The sequence below is a fragment of the Sarcophilus harrisii genome, chromosome 2 (genome assembly GCF_902635505.1).
Source record: "Sarcophilus harrisii chromosome 2, mSarHar1.11, whole genome shotgun sequence".
NCBI classification, from domain to species: Eukaryota; Metazoa; Chordata; class Mammalia; order Dasyuromorphia; family Dasyuridae; genus Sarcophilus; species Sarcophilus harrisii.
Genome location: NC_045427.1, coordinates 658,956,536 through 658,979,924, shown reverse-complemented (window position 1 = coordinate 658,979,924; position 23,389 = coordinate 658,956,536). Strand labels below are relative to the sequence as shown.

General features: G+C 37.9%; 1 protein-coding gene across 2 annotated transcripts in view; it reads left to right on the top strand.

Annotated features, from left to right (window-relative positions):
• LOC100913544 (transcription elongation regulator 1-like protein) overlaps positions 1 to 23,389 on the top strand; it is a 114,801-nt gene that overhangs the window by 31,277 nt on the left and 60,135 nt on the right. For both annotated transcript variants that reach the window (XM_031957042.1, XM_031957043.1), the window contains exon 3: positions 2,208 to 2,293. In XM_031957042.1, the coding sequence (XP_031812902.1) occupies positions 2,208 to 2,293 (86 nt within the window). The remainder of the gene's footprint in view (positions 1 to 2,207; positions 2,294 to 23,389) is intronic.

Below are 23,389 nucleotides of genomic sequence, written 5' to 3'. Positions count from 1 at the left end.
ATCTTTTATCTGTCACTTCTCTTCCTAGTTGTTTCTAATAAGATGTCATTTTTCCCTAAAAATATTCACATGATTTTTTGGTATGTTTTCCCTTTTCAGTCCATTTCCTGAATATTTCTATTCTCACTTGTATTCATAAATATTCTCCATTTAACATCATATGTGCCCATAATTACTACTTCTAAATCGTTAATGTTGATGTTAAAGGACAGACATTGATCACAAACATCATAGCAAATTACCTCTTTTTTCTCTTTCTCTCCAATGGGTGATTTCTCTAGAAGCATTGAATAAACATCTATACCCACATCCCATGTTAATTAAAGCAAATAACCTTTCTCCTGCTTTTAATAAATAATTTCTTGTTCATTGTATCTGGAAGATGTTTATTACTTCATAATGAAGCGTTATTTTGATAGCAAGTTTAACCACTTTTATTACCAATATGTCCAAAACACATAAAATCCCAGGCAGCCAAAATGCCAAGCCAAGTGGTGCCTCCTGCCTGTCTTAAAAAATCACCGAATCCTCTCTCTGCCATTTGCACAATTTGTACCCTCTTGCGAGACGCATGATCGATGGATAAAGGAAATAAGCATTTTTAAAAGGAGCACCTCTATTTTGTGGCAGGCTCTGAGCTAAATGCTAGCACAAATAGCATCCCATGTAGCATGTCTGATCCTCATGACAATTCTGGGAAGTAAGATGCTGGTGAATCCCCATTTTATGGTTAAGGAAACTAAGGCAGAAAAAAGTTAGGTGATGGGTCCAGGATTCCACAGCTAGTGAGAGCTTGAGACTGGTTTTGTGCTCAAGTTTTCCTGCTTCTAGGCCTGCTGCTCCATTCACAGTGTCACCAGCTGCTTCCCTTAGAACCTCATTGACCTTTGAATATTTTATAAAATAAAATTTTCTTCATAGATGATTTTAGATTCCTCCATTTTAAGATTAGAATAAAATATGTCCATATTTTAATCTCTTTGTTGTTTTTGCTTTGATTCCTATTTTATGTTCCCTTTAGGAACTTTGATTTATTTAAGTCTAAGAGGAAAATTTAAATACATTTTTCTTTAAAATCTAAAAATCTTGAATCACCCATAGGATAGAAAGGCATTCATTTTATCATATCTAGAAAGTTCAATATATTTTAAAATGAAATGGGGCTTAGGTATGTTCCCTGGGCTTAGGTATCATTTATAAAACATTTTAATGAAAAACTGTCTCTATGACTAAAGGGGATTTCTAGGTAGATGGCAATACCAGATTATTTACTATTTACATTTATACTAAGTCAAAGACTCCTTTACATTTTATCCAAGACCTTGATCTTCTACTGCTTGCCCCTTGATAATGACAGTCTTTTAAGGCAGATTTGAACTGAAATGAAGAGATCTATAAGGGATAACTTGTTTTAATCTGTTTATGGTTCCTTTCAGAGCCAAGACAGGGTGGGATGCAGCCCATTTTCATGACCTTCCTTTGGTATTTCCCATTTCTTATGCTTGCCATGTTGTAGAGATTTCCCGGAAATCAACCTTCTTCTCAGGATTCTCCTGAAGGGCTGACAGGAGGGAGGTGGATGTTGGCAATGCACTTGTCTTGATGGAGTCCATCCCTACTGAGATTTTGGGTTCGGTCTGTTTTTCTGTTTGGCTTTTTTATGCCTTTGATCAGTTTGCTTTTGAAGCGGCAACTGCACTTTGTTTTTATCATGGAGGTAACTTCAGGGTCATCTCACCATTCTTTGCCCACTTATGTTATGGAAGCCTGGCTGCTTCAAGGCTGAGTGTTTAGTGCCAACTTCATTTCCTGGGCCACTAAACTCCATATCCTTTGGAGGCTGAATTCCAAGTTCCTTTCTGTTCTGAAAGCATTAAGACATCCCCAGAGAATTCCAGGCTTGCAATGGCTTTCTCCATTTCCAGAGAGACATTCCCAGCGTTGCACTGCCAATCCAGATAATTCCTGCCAATGACTTAAAAAATAAGTTTGCCTGGAATATTTACAAGGTGTTGTTCCCCGGATGGTTGTGGCGTCCTTGACGAGTTGTGCTTTCTGATTTGCTGTGACTGGGCTGAGAACCATGATTTCATAGATGCTACTTTAGCCTGTTTTATGAGAGCATGGCATTGTTCTTCAGGCATAACATCACCTGTGTTTGTGCTAATTTCTCCTCTTTACCAATATCCTTCTTTTTCTGTGTAAAGGACCCTGCTCTACTAATGCATGGAGATGAGAGCTCACCTAGAGGCAATAAACCTGTGGCATCCACGCCCGTCCCAGGATCACCTTGGTAAGCATGTTCTACAATCCACAAACACATGAATTGTCCCATTTCTCAGCGGTGTTTTTTCCTCCTAGAGAAGGGAATTTCAAGAGTGCCCCCATGATTTTAAAGAAACCTTAGAAAGCTCCAGAATACCGAATTCTACAGTTTTCTGATAAATAACAGAAAAGGAAAACCAGTTTGTTGTTGTAATCCTATTCTGGCCTCATAGAGCTGAGGATTCTTCTTCCAATCTGGAGTTTGTCCAAGACATGCAATGGAAGGCCATTGCATAATGGAGATAAAAAGTGGGCTCATCAGTCCTTGAAAGGAAACGGTAATCCCGTGGAGATTGCAGAAGATTTACTGGGTGGATATTAATTAAAGGATAACCAATTAAATATTTCGCATGATCCTAGGGGAATTTCAGAATGTTAGTTATGGTGTTCTCTGAGCACCTTCCTTTGGGGAGCCACATTCTCTGTATTTTAATGATGCCTTTTATAATGTGCAGTTCTGAGTCAGTTAGAAAAAAAAGATTATTATGGAAAATTTAACTTGAAAGCCTAAAGATTAGAGCCCAGCAACACCTGGAAGAGTGTCAAATTTAGCGAGCAAAGACTGTAATCACTAGCATCAGGTTAATACGTTGTCTAAGCAAAGAGACTCGCCAAAGAGCTTTTTCCTATCTCTAGTCAATGTATATTATAACTGGCCCCATTTATGGGTGCCAAGTCTGGGGGAGATTTTGAGTCTTTGGAAGGCGTGCTGAGCATGAATCTGACCATCATAAAAAGAAGGCTCTCGTCATATGGGAAGTGGAAGTGAGAGGTAATGTAAAGGGCCAGGAAATGTGGGTTTCTTGACACATTGTGATTTGTCAGGGGGGGGTAGCAATTTCCCCTCTCACTTACTCTGTCTTCCAAAGAGAGAGATTTTAACTCATTCCAGGAAAAAAAAAATTCAACAGCCTCCTTCCAAGCATGTTTTCCAAACGTGGGCCACTGAGATGCTTGACTGGCAATCTGGCCTGATGATGAGAAGTCATTAAAAATTCAGTAGCTACGAGTTTCAGTTAAGAATCTGAAGCAAAATCCTACTGATTCGCACATTGTAGGAGAAAACCACCACAGCAGAATAACTAAAAATTCACAAATCTTTCTGACAGCCTCAGTAGGAACTTGGTCCTGGGAAGCTTAGCAAGAATATCATCCATCAGTGTCTGCTCTCAGGAAGCTCAGAACTGGGTTATCCCACAGTCAGAATGGACTGGCAGCCCACCTCCCTCTTCTCTCCCTTCCTCTGCCTGCTTCTTGTGCTCTTGAGATCGTCCTCAGTCCCTGCCCTCACAACCCCTGGGAGGCCAGGTTCCCTTAGGGAAGCTTTCTCCTGGTCTTGCCTGAATCCATGTTTCCACATCACTCCTTGCCCATTTATTTGTGAGGCACTTAGTGTAGTGCTTTAGCTCAAAGGAGGCAATGTAAATGCTTGTTCCTTCCCCCTCCCCGACATGGCTAGTGTGTGTATGTAGTGCTTCGAGGTTTGCCAAGCACTTCATTTTCTGTTATCTTATTTGATCCTTACAGTAATACTATTAAGCAGGTGCTATGTTGAGTCTCCTTAATAGATAAGTAAACTAAGCCTGGTAGTGGATAAGTGAATTGCCCAGGATCACAGTCATTAGTATCTGAGGCAGGATTAAAGTCAAATCCTGCTAACTGCACCCACAACATTCTAGCCTCCTTGTCCCTGGTACCTGCTACCATCCTGCTGGCCTTCCAGTCAGCATCTGCATCCCCTTCTCACCACAAGGTAGAATTCTGCCCCTGGATGTCAGGGAACATATAAAGGACATTTACCATTGATTGTTTGAAATCTGATCTCTTTGTTACTTTTCAGACACCACTGTGCCATGGCACCACATGTGCCACTTTCCCTTCCTCCTTTCTCCTCTGCTCCCTTTATATTTTGTCTTTGCCAATGGCAAAGGAAGTTCTTCAGTGACAGAGACTGTCTTGGCTGTTAAAATTTTTTATATCATCTATCTGTCTTTATATCCCTTTCAATGGTTTGTTTATTAAAACTTTCTATCATCTATCTACTAATTATCCCAACACATACATAAACTAGATTCTGCTTTACAGAACATCAGACAAGTTTATGTACAATTTTTATTTGTACTTTGGTAGGGGGAAAGAGAGAAGGAGGTAGACAAGGAGGGAGGGATGGAGAGGGAGAGAGATGGAGAAAGGAAGAGAGACAGAGACAGAGACATAGAGAGACAGAGCAGAAACAAAGGAAGAGAGAGAAAGAGAGAGAGAATAGATTACTCCAAAGGAAGTTCACATTAGTTAATCCTAATTATTAGAAAATGTGTTTCCTTGAACCCTGATATTGAACACAAATTTTCCTTTCTATACTCCCAATCATTGCCCCTCAGTCAAAAATACAATTGTCCCTCTGTAATAATATGACAAACTTTCAGATCCTTAAAGGAAGAAATTGAGTCCTCTTTAAGTCTCATCTTCTTCAGGCTAAATATCTTCAGTCAAGGCCTGAGAAGAAGGCCTAAGGATCACTCCTTAGAGAAGGCGTTGTCGTCTTACTAATTTATCAATTTCTTACCTAAAAGGTGTTATCCCAGATAAACACAATTCTCTGGAAAAGACCTGGCCAGGAGAATTGTACCATTAGCTTGCTGGTCCTGGCCACTCCAGTTGAGTTCATACAGAGCATATCCACTTTCTTGACTTCCAAGTCATAGGAACCATGATATGATGAACATCATGCTTGCAGTTCACTAAAATTCCTAAAGGAATTTCATATAAACTCCTGTGCTTCGCTTCTGGCGGTGGTGAGATTGATTCCTTGAACCCAAATGTTAAACTTGACATTTACCTCTTTAAACTTCATCTTTAGTGGATTAAAATCTTCTAACCTGCTGACACCATTTTAGATCTTGACTATGATATCTAATGTGCGAGATGGAGTTCCTAGGTTTATGTCGTCTACCACTTGGAGAATTATGACATCTGTTTTCCAAGTCAGTGATAAAAATGATAAACAGCATAGTTCTCAACACTCATCCTCCAAGTATTCACCCCAAGGAAGCCCTCACAGACTGAAATTGATCTGGAGCCACTAATGGTCCTTCCTTGGTTCTGAAAATGTAATCACTTTCAAGTCCATTTAATGCTGCTCTCATCTAGTTCACAGCCTTCCAACTTTGTGACAAGGATAATGCCAGATATTGATTCTAATCTGAGTAATCTACACCCATGCCATTTAACTGTTCTTTCTCTTGATTTGCCATTTTGAACAGAAAATAAGGTGATTCTGGCATAAAATGATACTGATAAGGCCATGATGATTATTGGTGACCATGGCTTCCATTTATAGATTCCCACCAAATATTAAGAAATTCTTTGCTTCTCAAGAATTGCATTCAAGGCCCAATTCTCTTCCCTTTTTCTGAAAAGGTGGTCAGTGTTTGCAGTTGGTACATTCAGTTCTGTAATAATTTCCCAATTTTCCCATAGTCTTTAAGATTTCTTTTATAACAGCTCAAAGTTTCCTTTGGAACCCAAGGATGAAACTGATTGGACCAAGAGTGACTTTTTAACTTGAGAACATGTAGATGTCCTTTCCCTTTCACTTATCTATCATGAATATCATCTGTCTGATTTAGAATTATTTGTTCTCTGTCCTCTTAATCCATAAGTTATCCTCTTTAGAGAAAGAAAGAGATAGGAAGAAAGAAAGGGAAAAAGAAAGAAAGAAAGAAGAAAAAGAAAGGAAAAATAAAACAACGTTGCTCTTTCTTTATCACAGTTAGTATAGGGTCACTGGGCAATGATCCTTTCTGAGCATTCCTTCTTCTCCAGTACAGTGGAAGGAAGGAGAGAGGAAGGGAGGGAGGGAATTTACAATGGCCCTCGTCATCTTCTTTGTCAGAATTAACTTATTCTGTTCATGTATGCGCACATGTGTGTGTGTGTGTGTGTGTGTGTGTGTTTAGTAGCAGCTTTACATGGCCAGAAAATTTTTTACCACCACTTTCTCCTCCTCTTTGTTCTCCTCTTTCTCCTCCTCTTCTTCTTCTTTCTCCTCCTCTTCTTCTTCTTTCTCCTCCTCTTCTTCCTCTTTCTCCTCCTCTTTCTCCTTTTCTTCCTTCTACTCCTCCTCTTCCTTCTCCTCTTCTTTCTCATCCCTCTCCTCCTCTTCTTTCTCTTCCTCTTCCTCTTTTTCTTCCTCTTCCTCCTCTTATTATTATTATTCCTTCTTCTTCCCCCTCCTCCTCCTTTTCTACTTGCCTTAATAAAATTTGATCTGGTCAGTGGGCTACCTTTATAGTCTACTTTATCTTTTAGATAACCACTGCCCCTTTCATCTTGATTAGGATGATTTCTCTCAGGTCTTTTTAATGACTATCCCTGGAGAGCTCTTGGGCATGCATTTGTAGGCCATGCTTTCTCTGAATCTGTGAAATCTTCTTGTTAAAAATCTAGACTTGATTCCATGTTCTCCTCCACATCACAAAACCATCTGGAGGGAAGTATCCTTCTCTCCAAGAGTCACACTATTTTCCATATGAGTTTTCTTGTGAGTAGTGGCCACAATCAGAAGAGAATTTTCACTTGCTGGTTTCTTTTCTTTTGTTCCTTTCTTTTTTCTCCCTCTTCCTTCCTTTCAGAACATCTTTTTTGTTTTAACATAAAGAACTCATTCAAACAAAGATGCAGACAAACCAAGTCACTGAGAATATTCTCCCTGTTTCCACTTGGTTTGACCCATGATAACAGAAAGGAAGAACGAGCCCTTTGACATGAAAGCTTCTTGAGACAGGGGCTGTCAGTCATTGTGGTCATCACTCTTCCTCTGCACCTAACACATTGCCTCCTTGTAAGAGTCGTTTATTATGTAATTGATGAACTGAATCATATTGCAATTGTTAACAGAATTTCTAGGTTTCTTTTAAAGCATCACTTTGTGCCTTCCCATCCCCACTGCCCTGCAGAAATGTACCTACCCAGAGAAAATGATTGCATTTTGATAGAAGGCTACAGGTAGTTAAGTGAGAAGTAAATTCTAAAAAGAAAAGCCATGCACAATACATGGCTCTCCATTTCAGAGTAGAGAGATGGTGTAGGGAAGGGGGGGCCCAGACTAGTATTTCCCTGGCAAAAGAGAAGATGAGAGGTAGAGGCAGCCCAGGTTCAGAGTCTGCTTTATTTAAAGCTTCGCTCTGTGTGCAGTAGTCCATGACGTGGGAGGAAACGAACAAGATTCCTGTAAGATTCGGGGTGGGCTTTTGCTCTGTGCTGGGAGGGATAGCCCAGCCTTTGCATCCACGTTTGCCTTCTCAGGGTAGCAAGGGTTCTTTGCCATTTCTAATTACCCTGGGCCCACGACGCCTTCCTGACCATCCTTCTCACACCGTTGACGTCTCTCTGCTTCACGGAACATCTGTTCTGCCCGAGCTCTGCCACTTACAGTTTCCCTTCCCCTGAAGTAGTGGGAAAGTGGTCCCTGGGAGCCGAGGTCCGCAGGTCCTGGGCAAAGCGGCAGAGCCCTCAGAAACCCGAACCTGACGGGCCATCATTTTAATTACAGCTTCGCCTGTTGTTGTATTGTCCTCTTGGAAAGCAACATTACACGCCGTGTGATGTGACATTTTCATTAATCTTGGCATCATACATATGGAAACCTGAGTAATAACTCACTTCGCTGACATTACAATCTGCTGCCATAAAAAAAATCCGGCTGCCATAGGGAGCTATGAATTTTTCACTCAATTAACTTAAATCATTCCACAGTTCTCCATTTGAGTGTGCAATGATTATTATTCAGCCTTTACTCCGAGTCAACTGTGCACAAAGAAGGCTGAGGAGCCAAGAGAAAATGGTGGTGTCGGAGCAGAGCAGTAGCCACATTTCCTCAGCCATTTATAATCTATATGATCAATCTGGCTTGAAGTTCATGGGGCGATAATAGCTGACATTTTCATGTCAACTGATGAGTATATAGTCTCAAGACACATTTCAGGCCAGCTGTTTTTCCCACCTACTCTTCCTACATATTTATGTAACGAGACCAGAAGACCGACATGAGGAAGACGCTTCGTCTGCTTTTACTACAAATACCTCATTCCTTTTACAAAGGAGGTAACTGAGGGCCACTGATTGGGCTTCTGGGAATCAGTCAATAATACCCTAAGCCAAGGTCATAAACTGAAAAGCATTTCTCACTAACACCAATAGCCGCTATTTTCTCTTCTAGTTCTTCATCCCTTAAAAGACACTAAAAGGTTTTTGTTTGTTTGTTTGTTTTCTTTCGGGAAGAGATGGGGGAAAATCTACAAAATAGAAGAGGATATTTAGAGAGTCAACATATTTTCAGTGTCAAAGGGACAGGTTTTTGGGGTTAGGAACAAACAAACTTTCAGGAGAAATAAATAAATGAATGTGAAACTTCAATCAGTAGGTTGAGGTCAAGGTTAGCCAATATAATTTGGATGGCCTAAACCTCTGGTCTTAAGAACTATCTAATTCTTGAGAATACTAGAAATAAGAACTATCCTATCAGAATTATGATGAGATATTGTCTTTAAGGCATTGTTAACATGAATGAATAATTTGTTTTTCTAATTGAGACCTTATTCTTTATTTTTCATTACTAGTAGCATGTAGATTCTCTTGGGTTTGAAGACATTGCTATAGTGTCTCATTATTTATTATGCAGCTCAGTGAGAGCTGGCGGGTTGTCAATCAGACCTCAGGTATCAATTGGCTTGACATCTTGCCAATCCAGACTCCCCAAATGAGGTGGAATGGAAAGATGGTAGCCATACCTGGAGATTTCTGTACTGGTCACCATTTAATCAATTTGACTGTTAATGAGTTAATCAATGAATCCATAAACATTTATTAAGTGCTACATTTGCATAAATATTATATTTTTTTGTAGAATAGTCAATAGATCAGTGCCACTGGATTGAATACTTGAAGGAATGGGGAAGAAATTCTTCCATTTTGCCAGAGTGCATTATTGTGAAACTTGGCCTTTAAGCACATTGTTATAGTTCAATTGTTTTACCATTTTCTGACTCTTTGCAATTCATTTTGGGCTTTTCTTGGAAAAAAATACTGAAATGGTTCATCATTTCTTTTATACATCTCATTTTACACAGGCAAACAGAGTTAAGGGACTTACCCAGGAGTTACACAGCTAGTAAATGCCTGAGGCTAAATTTGAACTCATGAAGATGAGTTTTCCTGATCCTAATTGTAGTGTTCCATCCAGTGGGCCACCTGGTTTCTGGATATAAACTATACTATTCTTATATAGGCTGTAAATTAATTTTTTATCCAGAACTGGATAAGTTTGAAAAAAAACAAATTTTATTTTATGCATTTTTAAAATTTATTTTAATACACATTGCTTTATGAATGATATTAGAAGAGAAAAATCAGATGAAAAGGGAAAAACCATGGGAGAGGAAAAAAACAGAAAAAAGAAGTGAACATAGCATGTGTTGATTTACATTTATTCTCCTTAGTTCTTTTTCTGGTTGCAGATGGCATTTTCTGTCCAAAGTCTATTGGGATTGCTTTGAATCGCTGAACTGCTGAGAAGAACCCAGCCTTTCATAGTTGATCCTCATACATTCTTGCTGTTATTGTGTACAATATATTCCTTTTTCTGCTTGTTTTACTCAGCATCTTTCTAAAATCAGCATGTTCATCATTTTTTATATGACAGTAATATTACATTATCTTCATGTATCACAACTTATTCAGCCATTCCCCAATTGATGGGCATCTACTCATTTTCTGATTCTTTGTTGCCACAAAAAAACTGCTATAAACATTTTTGCACACGTGAGTCCTTTTCCCTTCTTAATGATTCCTTGGGATACAGACCTAATAATGGCACTGCTGGGTGAAAGAGTATACACAGTTTTAGCCCTTTGGGTATAATTCCAGATTGCTCTCCAGAATGATTGGATCATTTCACAACTCCGCCAACAATGCATCAGTGTCCCAGCTTTCCCACATTCCCTTCAGCATTTATTTTTATCCTTTCCTATCAACTTAGTCAATTTGAGAGGTGTAAAGTGGTACCTCAGAATTGTCTTAATTTGCATTTCCCTAATCAATAGTGATTTAGAGTATTTTTTCATATGACTATGTATGACCTTAATTTTGTCCATTCATATCCTTTGACCATTTATCAATTGGGGAATGACTTGTATTCCTGTAAATTTGTCACAGTTCTTTATATATTGTAGAAATCAGATCTTTATCAGAAACACTAACTGTAAAGATTTTTTTCCCATTATTTCCCATTATTTGTGCAAAACCTTTTTAATTTAATGTAGTCAAACTTGTACATTTTGCTTTCATAATATTCTTTACCTCTTCTTTGCTATAAATTCCATCCTTCTGCAAAGATCTGATAGGTAAATTATCCTTTGCTCTCCAAATTTCTTTATGATATCATCTTTTATGCCCAAATCATGTACCCATTTTGACCTTATTTTATTATGGGTTGTGAGATAGGGTTCTCTGCTGAGTTTCTGACATATTATTTTCCAGTTTTTTCCAGTTTTTTTTTTTTAAACCAAATAGTGAGTTCTTATTCCTGAAGATAGAGTTTGGGTGGTTATCAAGTACTATAGATCTTGATTATTGTATCATGTGTATTTAATCTATTTTACTGATCCACCACTCTATTTCTTAGCTGGTACCAAATATTTTTGATGACTGTTGCTTTGTCGGTAATATATAGAAATGCTCATGATTTGTTTGGGTTTATTTTTTATCCTGAAACTGATAAAGCTGTGAATTTTTTCTAGTTGATTTTTGGATGATTTTTTGGCATTCTTTAAGTATATCATCATATTATCTGCCAGGTGATAGTTTTATTTTCTCATTGCCTATTTTAATACCTTTAATTCATTTTTCTTTTTATATTGCTAAAGCCAACATTTCTGGTACAATGTATAATGGTGGTGATAATGGGTAGTCTTTTTTCAGCCCTGATCTTATTGGGAATGCATCCAGCTTCTCTTCATTACAAATAATGTTTGCTTTAGGTTTTAGATAGATACTGCTTATTATTTTAAGGAAATTTCTCTTTATCCCTATGCTTTTTAGTGTTTTTAATAGGAATAGGTGCTGTACTTTGTCAAAAGTTTTTTTGCATGTATTGACTTTATAACTTGATTTCTGTTGGTTCTATTATTGATATGGTTGTTTATGGTAATAGTTTTCCTGATATTGAACCAGCCCTGTATTCTTGATATAAATCCCACTTGGTCATAGTGTATTATCCTGCTTATAGGTTGTTGTAATCTTTTTGGTAACATTTTATTTAAAATTTTTGCATCAACATTCATTAGGGAGATTGGTCTGTAATTTTATTTCTGTTTTGGCTCCTCCTCGTTTAGGTTTAAGGAGGAAGGAATCAGAATTAGGAATCAGAAGAAATTTGGCAGGACTCCTTCTTTACCAATTTTTTCCAAATAGTTTACATAATATTGGAATTAATTGTTCTTTAAATGTTTGGTAGAATTCACTTTTGAATCCATCTGACCCTGGAGATTTTTTCTTAGGGAGTTCACTAATGGCTTTTTCAATGTATTTCTTCTAAAATGGAACTGTTTGAGTAATTTTTCCCTCTTCTGTTAAACTGGGCAATTTATATTTTTTGTAAATATTCTACCATTTCAGTTAGATTGTCAGATTGGTTGCCATACAGTTGGGCAAAATAGCTCTAATTATTACTTTAATTTCTTTTTCATTGGTGGTGAGGTCACCCCTATCATTTTTGATGCTGGTGATTTTTTTTTTTCCTTTTTCTGATCAGATTCACCAAAGGTTTATCTATTTTGTTAGATTTTTTTAAAAAACAATTCTTAATTTTATGAATTAATTCAGTAGTTTTCTTAGTTTCAGTTTTATTAATCTCTCCTTTGTGTTTCAGAATTTCTAATTTGGTATTTAATTGGGGGTTTTAGTTTTGTTCTTTTTCTAGCTTTTTTAGTTTCATGCTTAATTCATTGATCTCCTTTTTCTCTATTTTATTCATGTAGCTATTTAAAGATATAAAATTTCCCCTAACAACTGCTTAGGGTGTTTCCCATAGGTTTTCATATGTTGTTTCATTATTGTCATTCTCTTGGATGAAATTATGGATTGTTTCTGTGATTTGTTGTTTGACCCACTCATTTTTTAGAATTAGATTATTTAATTTCCAGTTGGTTTTTATTCTATCTTTCCCAAGCCTTTTATTGAATATAATTTTTATTGCATTGTAGTCTGAAAAGGAAACATTTCTTATGTCTGCTTTTCTGCATTTGACTGTAAGGTTTTTGTGCCCTAATAGATTGTGAATTTTTGTGATGGTGCCATGTACTGCCAAGAAAAAGATGTATTCCTTTCTGTCCCTATTCAAGTTTTCCCAGAGGTCTTTCATATCAAGATTTTCTAGGATTCTATTAACCTCTATAATTTCTTTCTTGTTTATTTTGTGGTTAGATTTTTGTGATTCTGAGAGGACAAGGTTGAGATCCTCCATTTGTCTAATTTTGGTATCTGTTTCTTTCTATAACTGGCTTAAAATCTTTTCTAGGAATTTGGCTACTCTACAACCTGTTATATATACATTTAGTGTGGTTATTAATTCATTCTTTATAGTATCCTTTGTCTAAGATGAACTTTCCTTTTTTATCTTTTTTAATTAGACTATTTTTACTTTTGCTTTATCTGAGATCAGAATAGCTACCCCTGCTTTTTAAAAATTCATCTGAAGCATAATCAATTCTGTTCCAGTCTTTTATCTTTACTCTGTATGTATTGCTCTGTGTCAAATGTGTTTCTTGTAAACAACATATTGTAGAATTCTGTTTTTTAATGCACTATATTTGCTTCCATTTTATGGGAGAATTCATTCCATTCACATTCCCATTTATAATTATCAGTTCTGTAGTTCCATATACTACCCTGCATACACTTTTGTTCTGTCTTTCCATCCTGTCTTTAGTAGTGGTTTTTTTTAACCTATCTCACCCACTCCTTTATCTCTCACTACCCCTCCCTATTCTTTTAGTATTGTGTTTTAACCCACCCCACCCACTATCTTATCTTCTATCACCCCTCCCCCTTTACCCTTTTCTCTCATGTTTCTGCCCTCTTTTCTATCCTGTTTCTCCCTTTTCTTTCTTTTTTCTTCTAATTCTTTATAGGGTTAGATAAATTTCTATATCCAATTGAATGATTAAGTTATTCCTTCTTAGAGCCCAAACTGATGAGATCAAGCTTCAAATAATGTTCATCCCCCTCCTTTCTATCCCTCAATTGTAATAGGTCTTTTGCATCTCTTCATGTGAACTAATTGTTCCATTATACCTCCCCTTTCCTCCTTTTTCAGTACAGATTTTTTTCCACCCCTTAATGTCTTTTTCTTTGAAATCATCACATCAGAGTCATATTCTCCATCCATGTGGTGCTTCCCTCTGTCTGCCCCAGTAATAGATACAGTTCTCAAGAGTTACAAATATCGTTTTCCCATCTATGAATGTAAACAGTTTAACCTTTAAATAATATATATTTTCCTCTGTTTACCTTTCTATGGTTCCCTTGAGCCCTGTGTTTGAAGATCAGATTTTCTTTTCAGTTCTGTTTTTTGTTTTTCAGTAGAAATGATTGAAAGTCTCTTACTTCATTTAAGATCCATCTCCTCCCCTGAAAGATGATGTTCAGTCTCACTGGCTAGTTAATTCTTGGTTGTAACTGCAGGTCCTTTGCCTTCCAGAATATGGTATTCCAGGCCCTCCAATCCTTTTGATGCAGTTAGTGGCAGTGCAGAGAGCTGAGGCGTGAGAATCCCCTTCTGGTCAGCACAGGTTCAACATGAAAGAATCCACAAACCTGAAATATTAGTGGCAAAAGGAAGTTTTATTGGCACCAAGAAGTCAGGCCTGGCAGAGATAAAGGTCCTAGCAGAGAAATAAACAGGTGTTAACACTGAGAAGAGGGTGTCTCTTCACAGTGGGCAGGGGTCCTGGTGGGCAGCTGTGCCATTACCTCTGCAAAGAAATGAGTTTAAAATTGCCCTTTAATAGGAAATCTGAGACTGAAGTTTCAACTGAATGAGATTACTGCCCCCAGCTTCGATTTCCAGTAGAATGAGACCACTTAAGTTCAAGCTAAGTAGGAGTGGTCCTGGACTAATTTTCAGCTCAACAGTATAACTAGTCCCACCGAGATAATAGAATGAGTTATCTTGATCCCCCGAGGTGGGCTTCTCCCAGAAGAGAGTGTCTTGTTTCCCCATGGCTTCCCCGCCAAAGTTAGAGGACAGTTTCAGGGTTCCCCCCTCACTTTATTGTAGAAGCTGCCAAATCCTGGGTAGTCCTGTGAGGGATATGAGGACCCAAAATGACTACTCAGATCACTCAGTAGAAAGCAGAAAAGTTGTTTATTAAAACCTCTGGAGGATGACCTGTCCCATCAGGAGATAAGAAAGAGAAAGCTAGCAGTAGGAGGGCTAAAGAAGTAGTAAAGATACACAACTTTTATATAAGAGATTACATCACAAGTAAGAGAGCATTGAGAAGGGAAAGGGAAGCCATCTAATTGGTTGTTGCTCTTCAGAGAGATTGGAATGGAAGGTTTATGTTTCCCCGAAATCACCTGAGTTCTAGGAAACAGAAAATCAGGCCTTCAAGCTTAATCAAGCACATAATGATCAAGCTAATAGACTAAATATCGATAAATGTCAAATACTGATAAATGCCATCAGCTCAAGTTAAGTAAATATGTTTCTAGCTGGCCAAGGCTCAAGTAAATATGGGCCTGCACATATTATACAGGTCAGAGGGGAAACACAGAAATAATGAAAATAAAATACAGAAAAAGAATTCATACGTTCCTGTAAGTTCTTCACCTTATCTCTATTCCACATAATCTTGACTGTTGCTTCTTTTTATTTCAATTGCTTTTGTCTGGCAGCTTGTGGTATTTTTTTTTGTTGTTGTTGAGCTTGTAATTCTGAAGTTTTTTATAACAGTGATCCTTTGGAGTTTTCCTTGTGAGATTTCTTTCCAAAGGTAATCAATGGATTCTTTCAATGAGTATTTCCCCCTCTATTTCTAGAATATCAGGAAAATTTTCCTTATCAATCTCTTGAAAAGACTAGACTACCCAGGTTATTATTATTTTTTTTTTATCATGGTCTTTAGGTAGACCAATAATTTTAAAATTATCTCTCCTGGATGTATTTTCCTGGTCGGCTGTTTTTCCAATGACATATTTCACATTTTCTTCCATTTTTTCATTTGTTTTAGATTGTTTGACTGATTCTTGCTCTCTCACAGAGTCATTAGCTTCCATTTGTAGTGTTCTAGTTTTTAATGTGATTTTCAGTTACTTTTTCATCTCTTTTTCCATTTGTTTAATTCTACTTTTTAAGGAGTTGTTTTCTTCAGGAAAATTTTCCCTTCCTTTCCCAAATGGTTGACTCTGTCCTGCATACTGAGGAGTTGCTGAAGAGTTAACTCTCATTGGATTTTCCAGAGTCTATCTTTGATGGCCTGAACACCCTTTATATCCCAGTGAAACTGACCTTTCTTGTGGTTTTTCCAGTCCATCTTGAGCTGGAGAATGGTATAAAAGTAGCAATACCAGGGCTTGACATGTGATTTGATATAAGGAGAGTAGGAGAGAGAGCAGTCATGGATGCCACTTGGGTTGTAAGCCTGGAAGACTAGGAGAAATAAGGCAGTTATGATGAAGGAAAAGTTTAGGGGAAAAGATATTCATTTTGTGGTAAGCTGATTTTAAGATGCTTACAGAACACCAGATTATCATTGTTGCTGTTGTTGTTTTGTTTCATCAGGTGTACACATTTTATTCCTACTCTGATATTCCCAGTAGAATGTTACCTCCTTCTGACAGGATCTTTCCTAAGCTTTGCTGAAGCATGTTTGCATGGGATTTGCATAAGGAACAAATCTCTGGTGCTTTCCTGGTCACAGCTAGATGTGTGCTGGTTTCCATGCTTTTTAGCATGATTTTTTCAGCATTGTTGTTGGAAGTCTTCAATGAGGATGAAAATGGCATCAAGATCAACTAATGACACTGATGGTAACATTTTAATCGCCAGAATTAGCTCAATATTAGAGAGGCTCAATAAGAATGCACAGGTGAGAGAAAGCATGAAGTCTACAGAGCTATGGGCTGACCTCACCGCTGTACGCCTTTGAAACATGGACAGTCTGCCAGGGCCATGCCACAAAACTGAACCGTTTTGATTTGAATTGTCTTGGGAAGGTTCTGAAGATATCCTGGCAAGGTCCTGGACACTAAGGTCCTTTCTTGAGTTTATTGGATAAGCATTCAAACTCCGTTGCTGAGACTGCAGCTCCAAGTGGGCTGGACACTTTGTTCCAATCCCAAACATACTTTTGCCTAAGACTATTTTATGAAGATTCACACATGGCAAGTGCTCAGGCAGAGATTAGAAGAAGAGATGTAAGGACACTCTGGAGACCTTTCTGAGGAACTTTGGAGTTGGTGGTGAGACACGGGAGATGCTGACGGCGGACTGCCCACCATGGGGTACCAACATTAAAAAGGTTCCGCACTTTGTGCTTGAAGCAGACTTGCAGTGGCTCATGAGGAATGTGAGATGCTCGGCTTTAGAGACACATCGGCTCCAAAGGCACCTGAGCCACTTGTGCAAGCTTATTTTGGCCTGATCAGTCAGACTCTCCGTATGTTGACTTCAAAATAACGATGTCATTTTGGTTCTCTTTGATTATGAAGAGCAGCAGCCAACCAACCTAAGCTCCATTTTATAGATAATTGAGAATTCCCTGATTAGTTTGTTTCTGTTATCCCACTCTAAAGCCATCAGACTTTAGTGAAAAAAGGTTGGGATTTGGCTGAATAATCCTCCAACCTACTGGGCAATAGGTTTTCAAGTAGAAATCTTCTAGTGTTGAATAGATTGGGATGTACATGAGGGTTTGTAGTTATCTGTGAAAAAAAAAATTGTATTGCTTCTCATTGCCCAAAGTTGGCATGTAATTTTGTTACAGAGTGAAAGCAAGTTCATTTTCCATTATTTTTAATTATGTCTGACTACATATGAGTATTATAACTGTTAATTGCTCGGGGAGGTTAGCCAATTTGTCATTCTTTTAAACTATTAATATTGCACCAAATATTTAAGACATACATACTCAACAGAGGGAACAACAACAACAACAAAGATTGAGTAAACATAGAAAGGTCTAATATTTCATCTCTTTCCTGATGTGACTAGAAATTTTTCGGGCAGTTTATTTGTGTGCTTCATTTTTTCTCTCAGACTTTATGACAGTTTTGGACAAGACTTGAAAGGTCACCTCATCCAGCCAGTTCAATTGCAATTACAGTTCTTAATTTTTCAATTCTAATGGTATCACCTTTGAGTACTATTGAATAAATGGCAGCTGATAATAGAGCACTGGGCTTGGAGTCAGGAAGACAAGTTCAAATCTGACTTCAGACATTTAGTAGCTCTGTGACACTGAGCAAGTAACTAGATCTCTTTTGGCTTCAGTTTCCCAAACTGAAAAAATAAGAATGACAGCAGTACCTATATCCTAGGGTTGTTAGGAAGATAAAATGAGCTATTTATGAAAAATCTTTAACATGATACCTGGTGCATAATGCAAAGGCTTTATAAATATTTGCTCTCTTCCATTTCCCTTTTCCTTTCCCTTTACATCATGATCTAGGTCAAATGACTTGAGAGGAGGAAATCCATAATATCATAGAATTCCAGAGATATGGTACATAGTAAATGTCATCTAATCCAATTCTCTGATTTTTCAAATGTGGAAACTGAGGACCAAAGAGGTTAAATGATGTCATAAAGATGGTAGGATGTAGTTAATCTGGAATATTTTCTCAAGGAGAAAATTTACAATACTTATTAAGGTTGAGTAGTCAAGCTTAAGGGACTTGGGATTAGCTTGAAAAAGAGAAATTTGGTGGTAATGGAGGGGATGGCCAGGGAGTGAGGAAAGCTTCACAACTTGGTTCAAATACTTAAAGGACTTTCTTTTGAGAGAGCATTTACCCCTAATGGTAAGAAACTTGAAAAGAAGGAAAAAAAGTCAGAAAGAAGAGTTTGATCTCAGGAAGAACACTGTGATATGTAGATTCCATGTTACCATTCCTTTACATTAACAAAAGGCCTTCCTACTTGTTAATATGCATTCATTATTTATTAGAGAACAAACATTTATTAAGTACCTACTGTATGCCAGGCACTGCGTTAAGAATTTTACAAATTGTATCGTCGTTGATCCCATTACATGTGACATTTTCAATGCTGATGCTTTTGGATAGTTCTAGGGGTTGATGATAAATAGGAATGACATTTAAGAAAGAGATGCTACACCTGGCACATGCTCTGGGAGAACTTGGAAAGGATGAAAGAAAACAGAATTGCTTTTTTTCTACATGTAGATGCTAATCAGTGGGAATTAAAAAGAAAATCAGAGAGCAATTCTTTTATCAGTGTGAATATGCAGATTTAATCCAACCTAAAGATTTGAGACTTAAATTACTTGGTTAGTTTTAGGTGTTGGAAATAATCTGCTAATTATGTAGAACATTCTCCCCAGTGGATAATTAAACATCACTATGCCAGTAAGGAGTGTGTGCCATGGCATGGGAAAATTCAATGTCAAACTATCTTTATTTTGCCACTTGATGAGGTTTCATCAGGTCACTGTCACCCCAGTTCATGACTAACAGCTCTCTGGAAGTGCTACTTAAGACTGGAATACTCATGGCTGGAATGGGATCATATATGTTTTGACAGGATGCTCATTTTTAGGTGATAAACACCTAGTTTAAAAATAGTCTCCTGGATTCCTTAAAAGGAATGGGGATAATAGGATTCACTCTCAGTGATCTCCACTGAGAACTTAAGAAATTCATGTACACAATGAGAGAATGGTATTGTCGCATTGCCTAATATGCAATATCTCTTCGAGGTCTTATAGGTTATAAGAGAATCATGAAGTCTCATTGAATTTACTCATCAATCATCAGTGCTCCAAATGTTTCATATTTTGTGGAATTTACAGAGACCCTCGAGATCCATTTCAAGAATCCCATCCTCCCAAGACTCTTTTTTGTAATAAAAATTGGAATACCTTGGAAAACACATTTCTACTCATTTCTCTTATACACTCAATTTCTATATAAAGTTATGCCTGAATCAATAGTATAGCTATCCTTACCCATCTATCCACCCAAATAACATACACGATTCAGTATTTTCCATGTTCAGAAACTACACAAGCGGTAATAGTCAGTGTGACTGCATGACACCGTGATCCAATTTCTAGGGCAAAATGAACAGTTAGACTCCTTTGAGGATTCCAGTCCATGTGTAATTATTAAGCACTGATAGAGTCAGGCCATGTTATACAAAGGAAGGCAAAAGTGTACCTGCTGTGAAGGTCCTCCTATTCTAAAAGGTGAGACAAGATGAAAACACTGATGTCCTACAAATTATATGCAGAATAGATGGAAGGTAATTTCTCTTGCCGATAATCCTCTAACACACAAACAAAAGTTGGTCACATAGTCTATTTTTGAATACTTCTAGTGAAGGAAAACCTCTTCCTCCCAAGAAAGACTTGTCAGCTTTGGTGCAGCACAGTCATTGTTGGCCAGCGTGACAAAACAAGATAACTTATGCCCATTGGACCTGATTTTGGACCTAGAAGTCTGTTCTGGGCTCAGCCTTCCAAGAGCTTGACAGCTGTCCTATCCTTCTTTCCTGAACTTCTTTTCTCTGAACAGGCACTGCTGTTATGTTATCATTGGAAGGAGGAAGTCTTGGAAATAGTTGGGCTTCCAGAAACCCTCTATGTATGGTACTTTCCTCTTGATTTTTCTTCCCTTTGAACGTATTTGATAGCACACTATTTTCCCTTAGTTTCATTGAGTGAGTCTCCTATGGCATAGATTAGAAGCCCATCTCTCCTTATGTTCTCTCCTCTTACTACTTGTTTCAATAGTTACTCTTTCAATTAGATGGGCTCTGAAATTCAGTAATTCAGCTGCTAAAGATTCCCTTCTTATTACATCAGGCAATTTTGGATCATACCCAAATGCAAAGCATCATATTCTCCATCAGTTCATTGTGGAGTCCAACTCCTTGCCTGCTCAAAATACATATATTCAAAGCCAAAATCATCGGGCTCCCATCCACTTGCCTTGTGGCCCTGGGCAATAAGTATGTTCCATCAGCTTCCTTTCTATCATACTCAGGGATGAGGGGATAGGAGATGGGGATCTATTTTGAATTTTTGAGCAAATCCCAGAAGATAATTGGTAGCATACTGACATTTACTATACATACATACATAAATGCATATGTACTTATGTGTATATACATATATATATATATATATATATATATATATATAAATTTTAAAACTTATTTTACTTTTAATTTATGTAGTAAAATGAAATTTTTGTTATATGGTATAGTCAGAATAAAGATGATTGCACATAAAACTGCAAATGTACAATTTGCTACTACTTTTAAATAGTTTCTATATGTTTATATTATTCCGAGTATAATTATATATATTTAGTACTATATTTTAACATTATTGGTTCATCCATTCACGGATTCAACAAGACTTTAGCAGTGTCTACTATGCGTAAAGGTATACATAATTACTTGTATTTTCATGATATATAGATTATAGAGCCCATTGTTCATCCCTCATTCTTAGCAAATTCATTGAATTACATTGAGGAGGCTGATGCTGGGTTAAGACCTCATGAGCCTTCTGATCCATCTGAGTGTATGGAGAAGCGCTGGGTACCCTGACATGTTCTGGGGGAATGTGGCCATTGGTCCTAAGGAGTTGGAAAGCTCTGCCAGGCTGAGCCAGAGTGTTAGTCTGTGACTTAAGCAATCCTAGTCTCTTGCCTATGATGAGAAAACTAAATGAGTCATTATTTTGGCTAAAGGAGCTTCTGGGAAATATCTGCAAGTCCACATAAATCAGCAGAGAAGTCCCCAGGCTCTTTCGGAGCAGCACAGAAGTGGTCAGAGAGATGGGGAAGATGGAAGCCCCTGGCTTCTGTTACAAAGACCCTATGCAAAGGCAGAGAAAGTCCAGACTGGCTGAGGGGCAGTCACTGTGCCTGGCCAGCCATGAGCTACCATTTGGGAAGTCAATGTAAAATAAAATGAAAGGCTCTTTAGGAGTCTGTCACAGTTTATACAATAAAAATATCTCTCCTTGATGAGAGTGAGTGAATTAAAATAATGAAATAGTGCTTTAATCATTCAAAAGACCTTTTCCCCATTTCTGGGGATTCTTGTTCTGATGAAGATGCTGCTTTCAGCCCCATCCTCCTTGTCTCTGTTTTCAGAGGAATCACACTTCCTTTTACCCTATGCAAAACTTTTCTGGAGCTGTGCTATTCTAAACTAAAGTGGTTAGAACTCTGAAGTGAGAGGCTGTTGTGTGACTGGTACTCAAAGACATCCCAACTGGGTAACCCCCACTCCGGCATTGGTATAGTCTGAGTCTGGCCTTGAAGAGCCTGGACCTTGGCCCAGTCACAAGGGACTATCAGCAGAGCTCTGGACTTCCCTGAATCAGGCACCAGGTGATTGTTCTTCTGCTTATGAAGATGTCCATCTCGAGGACACACATGGTCCATGGTTTAGAGCACTAGTTTCATCAGTCTGGATTCCTACCCATCCGATGGGGCTGTCAACCTCCCTTTTGCCCACTTAGATATTTTGTGAATCTGCTGAATTGACAGAGAAGTAGATGAGGATCAAGAACCAGAAAGTAAAAATTATGACTGTCTATAACTGTAGAGAAAGCAAAAATATATTCTTTTGAATGTGTATCAAAAGGATATGTTCAGTTAGTTTCTTATTATACAGCTGGCTGTTTCTAGTGGATACTAGCCATGAAGAAGATCCCAGAGTTCTCTGGAGGATCACTCTTCATTTCTGCAGCCAGTGAGACTGAACTTGAATTCCATGAGCTTCCCTGGTTTCCAAAGAACCAATGGTGCGGTTCTGTTTCCTTGTTAAAATGTTCCCTGTGTTCCTTTGTCATCCCAGTCTTTCTCTTGTAATCATCTCAACCAATCTCTTGGTAGTATCCTTGTTCCTTATGCTTGAGATCCCCTATCCTGGCAATCAATGTACAAACTTTTGGAATGACTTTAATACTTTCAAGTTGGTTTATCTTAATCTTTCCAGGTTCCTGGATGTCATTGGTTATACATCTGCATCAGGACCATGAGGACTTGAGAATGAAGTGTGGTGTCTAAAGCACTTATTGATACTAGACTTATCTGGGGATCAGGCAAGAAGGAGCTGATTCAGTAGGTTACTAAGCTCCCCTGAGAACTTTGTAAAATCTTGCCTTTTTATTCTACTGTTATGAATGCACACATGCACTATTTCTGTAGGTTCAAATATCACATTTAAAATGTATTGTCTTTGTCCCCTACAGTGAACCTCACTTCACTTCTCTCAGCCTCAGTTTGCTTATCTGGGAAGGGACGGGTTGGACAATGTGGGCTCTGAGGTCTCTCCCATGTCTAGATCTAGGACCTTATGACTCCGTATCAATAGAGCTGGACCCTGTCCAATGTGAGCACTTCTCCAGTAGTGTAGATTGCCACTCACCCAGGCCTTCTCACACATGCAAAATAACCCATGTTTTCCTCAAAATCTTGTTTATTAAATTTACCCAAAGTGCCCGTCTCTTTCTTCTTGGCCTTTTAATATTCCATAGCTATCAGGGCAGCTCTTTAGCTGTCAATCTTATATCTCTTACGCTCTCAGTATGAACAGTCTTCCTTCTATTAAAGGCATAAATTTATTGGATGATACATATATTCATCCCTCATTCTTGCATCTATGTCATTGTTGGAGCTGACATATGACCCCCGCTAACCCATCAATTTGATGCTTCAGAGTGGGCTGTGTTCTGTATTTGCGGAACCTCCAGAATATTGGCACTAAAAAGCAGGTCGACTGTTGATGAATTTGGAACAA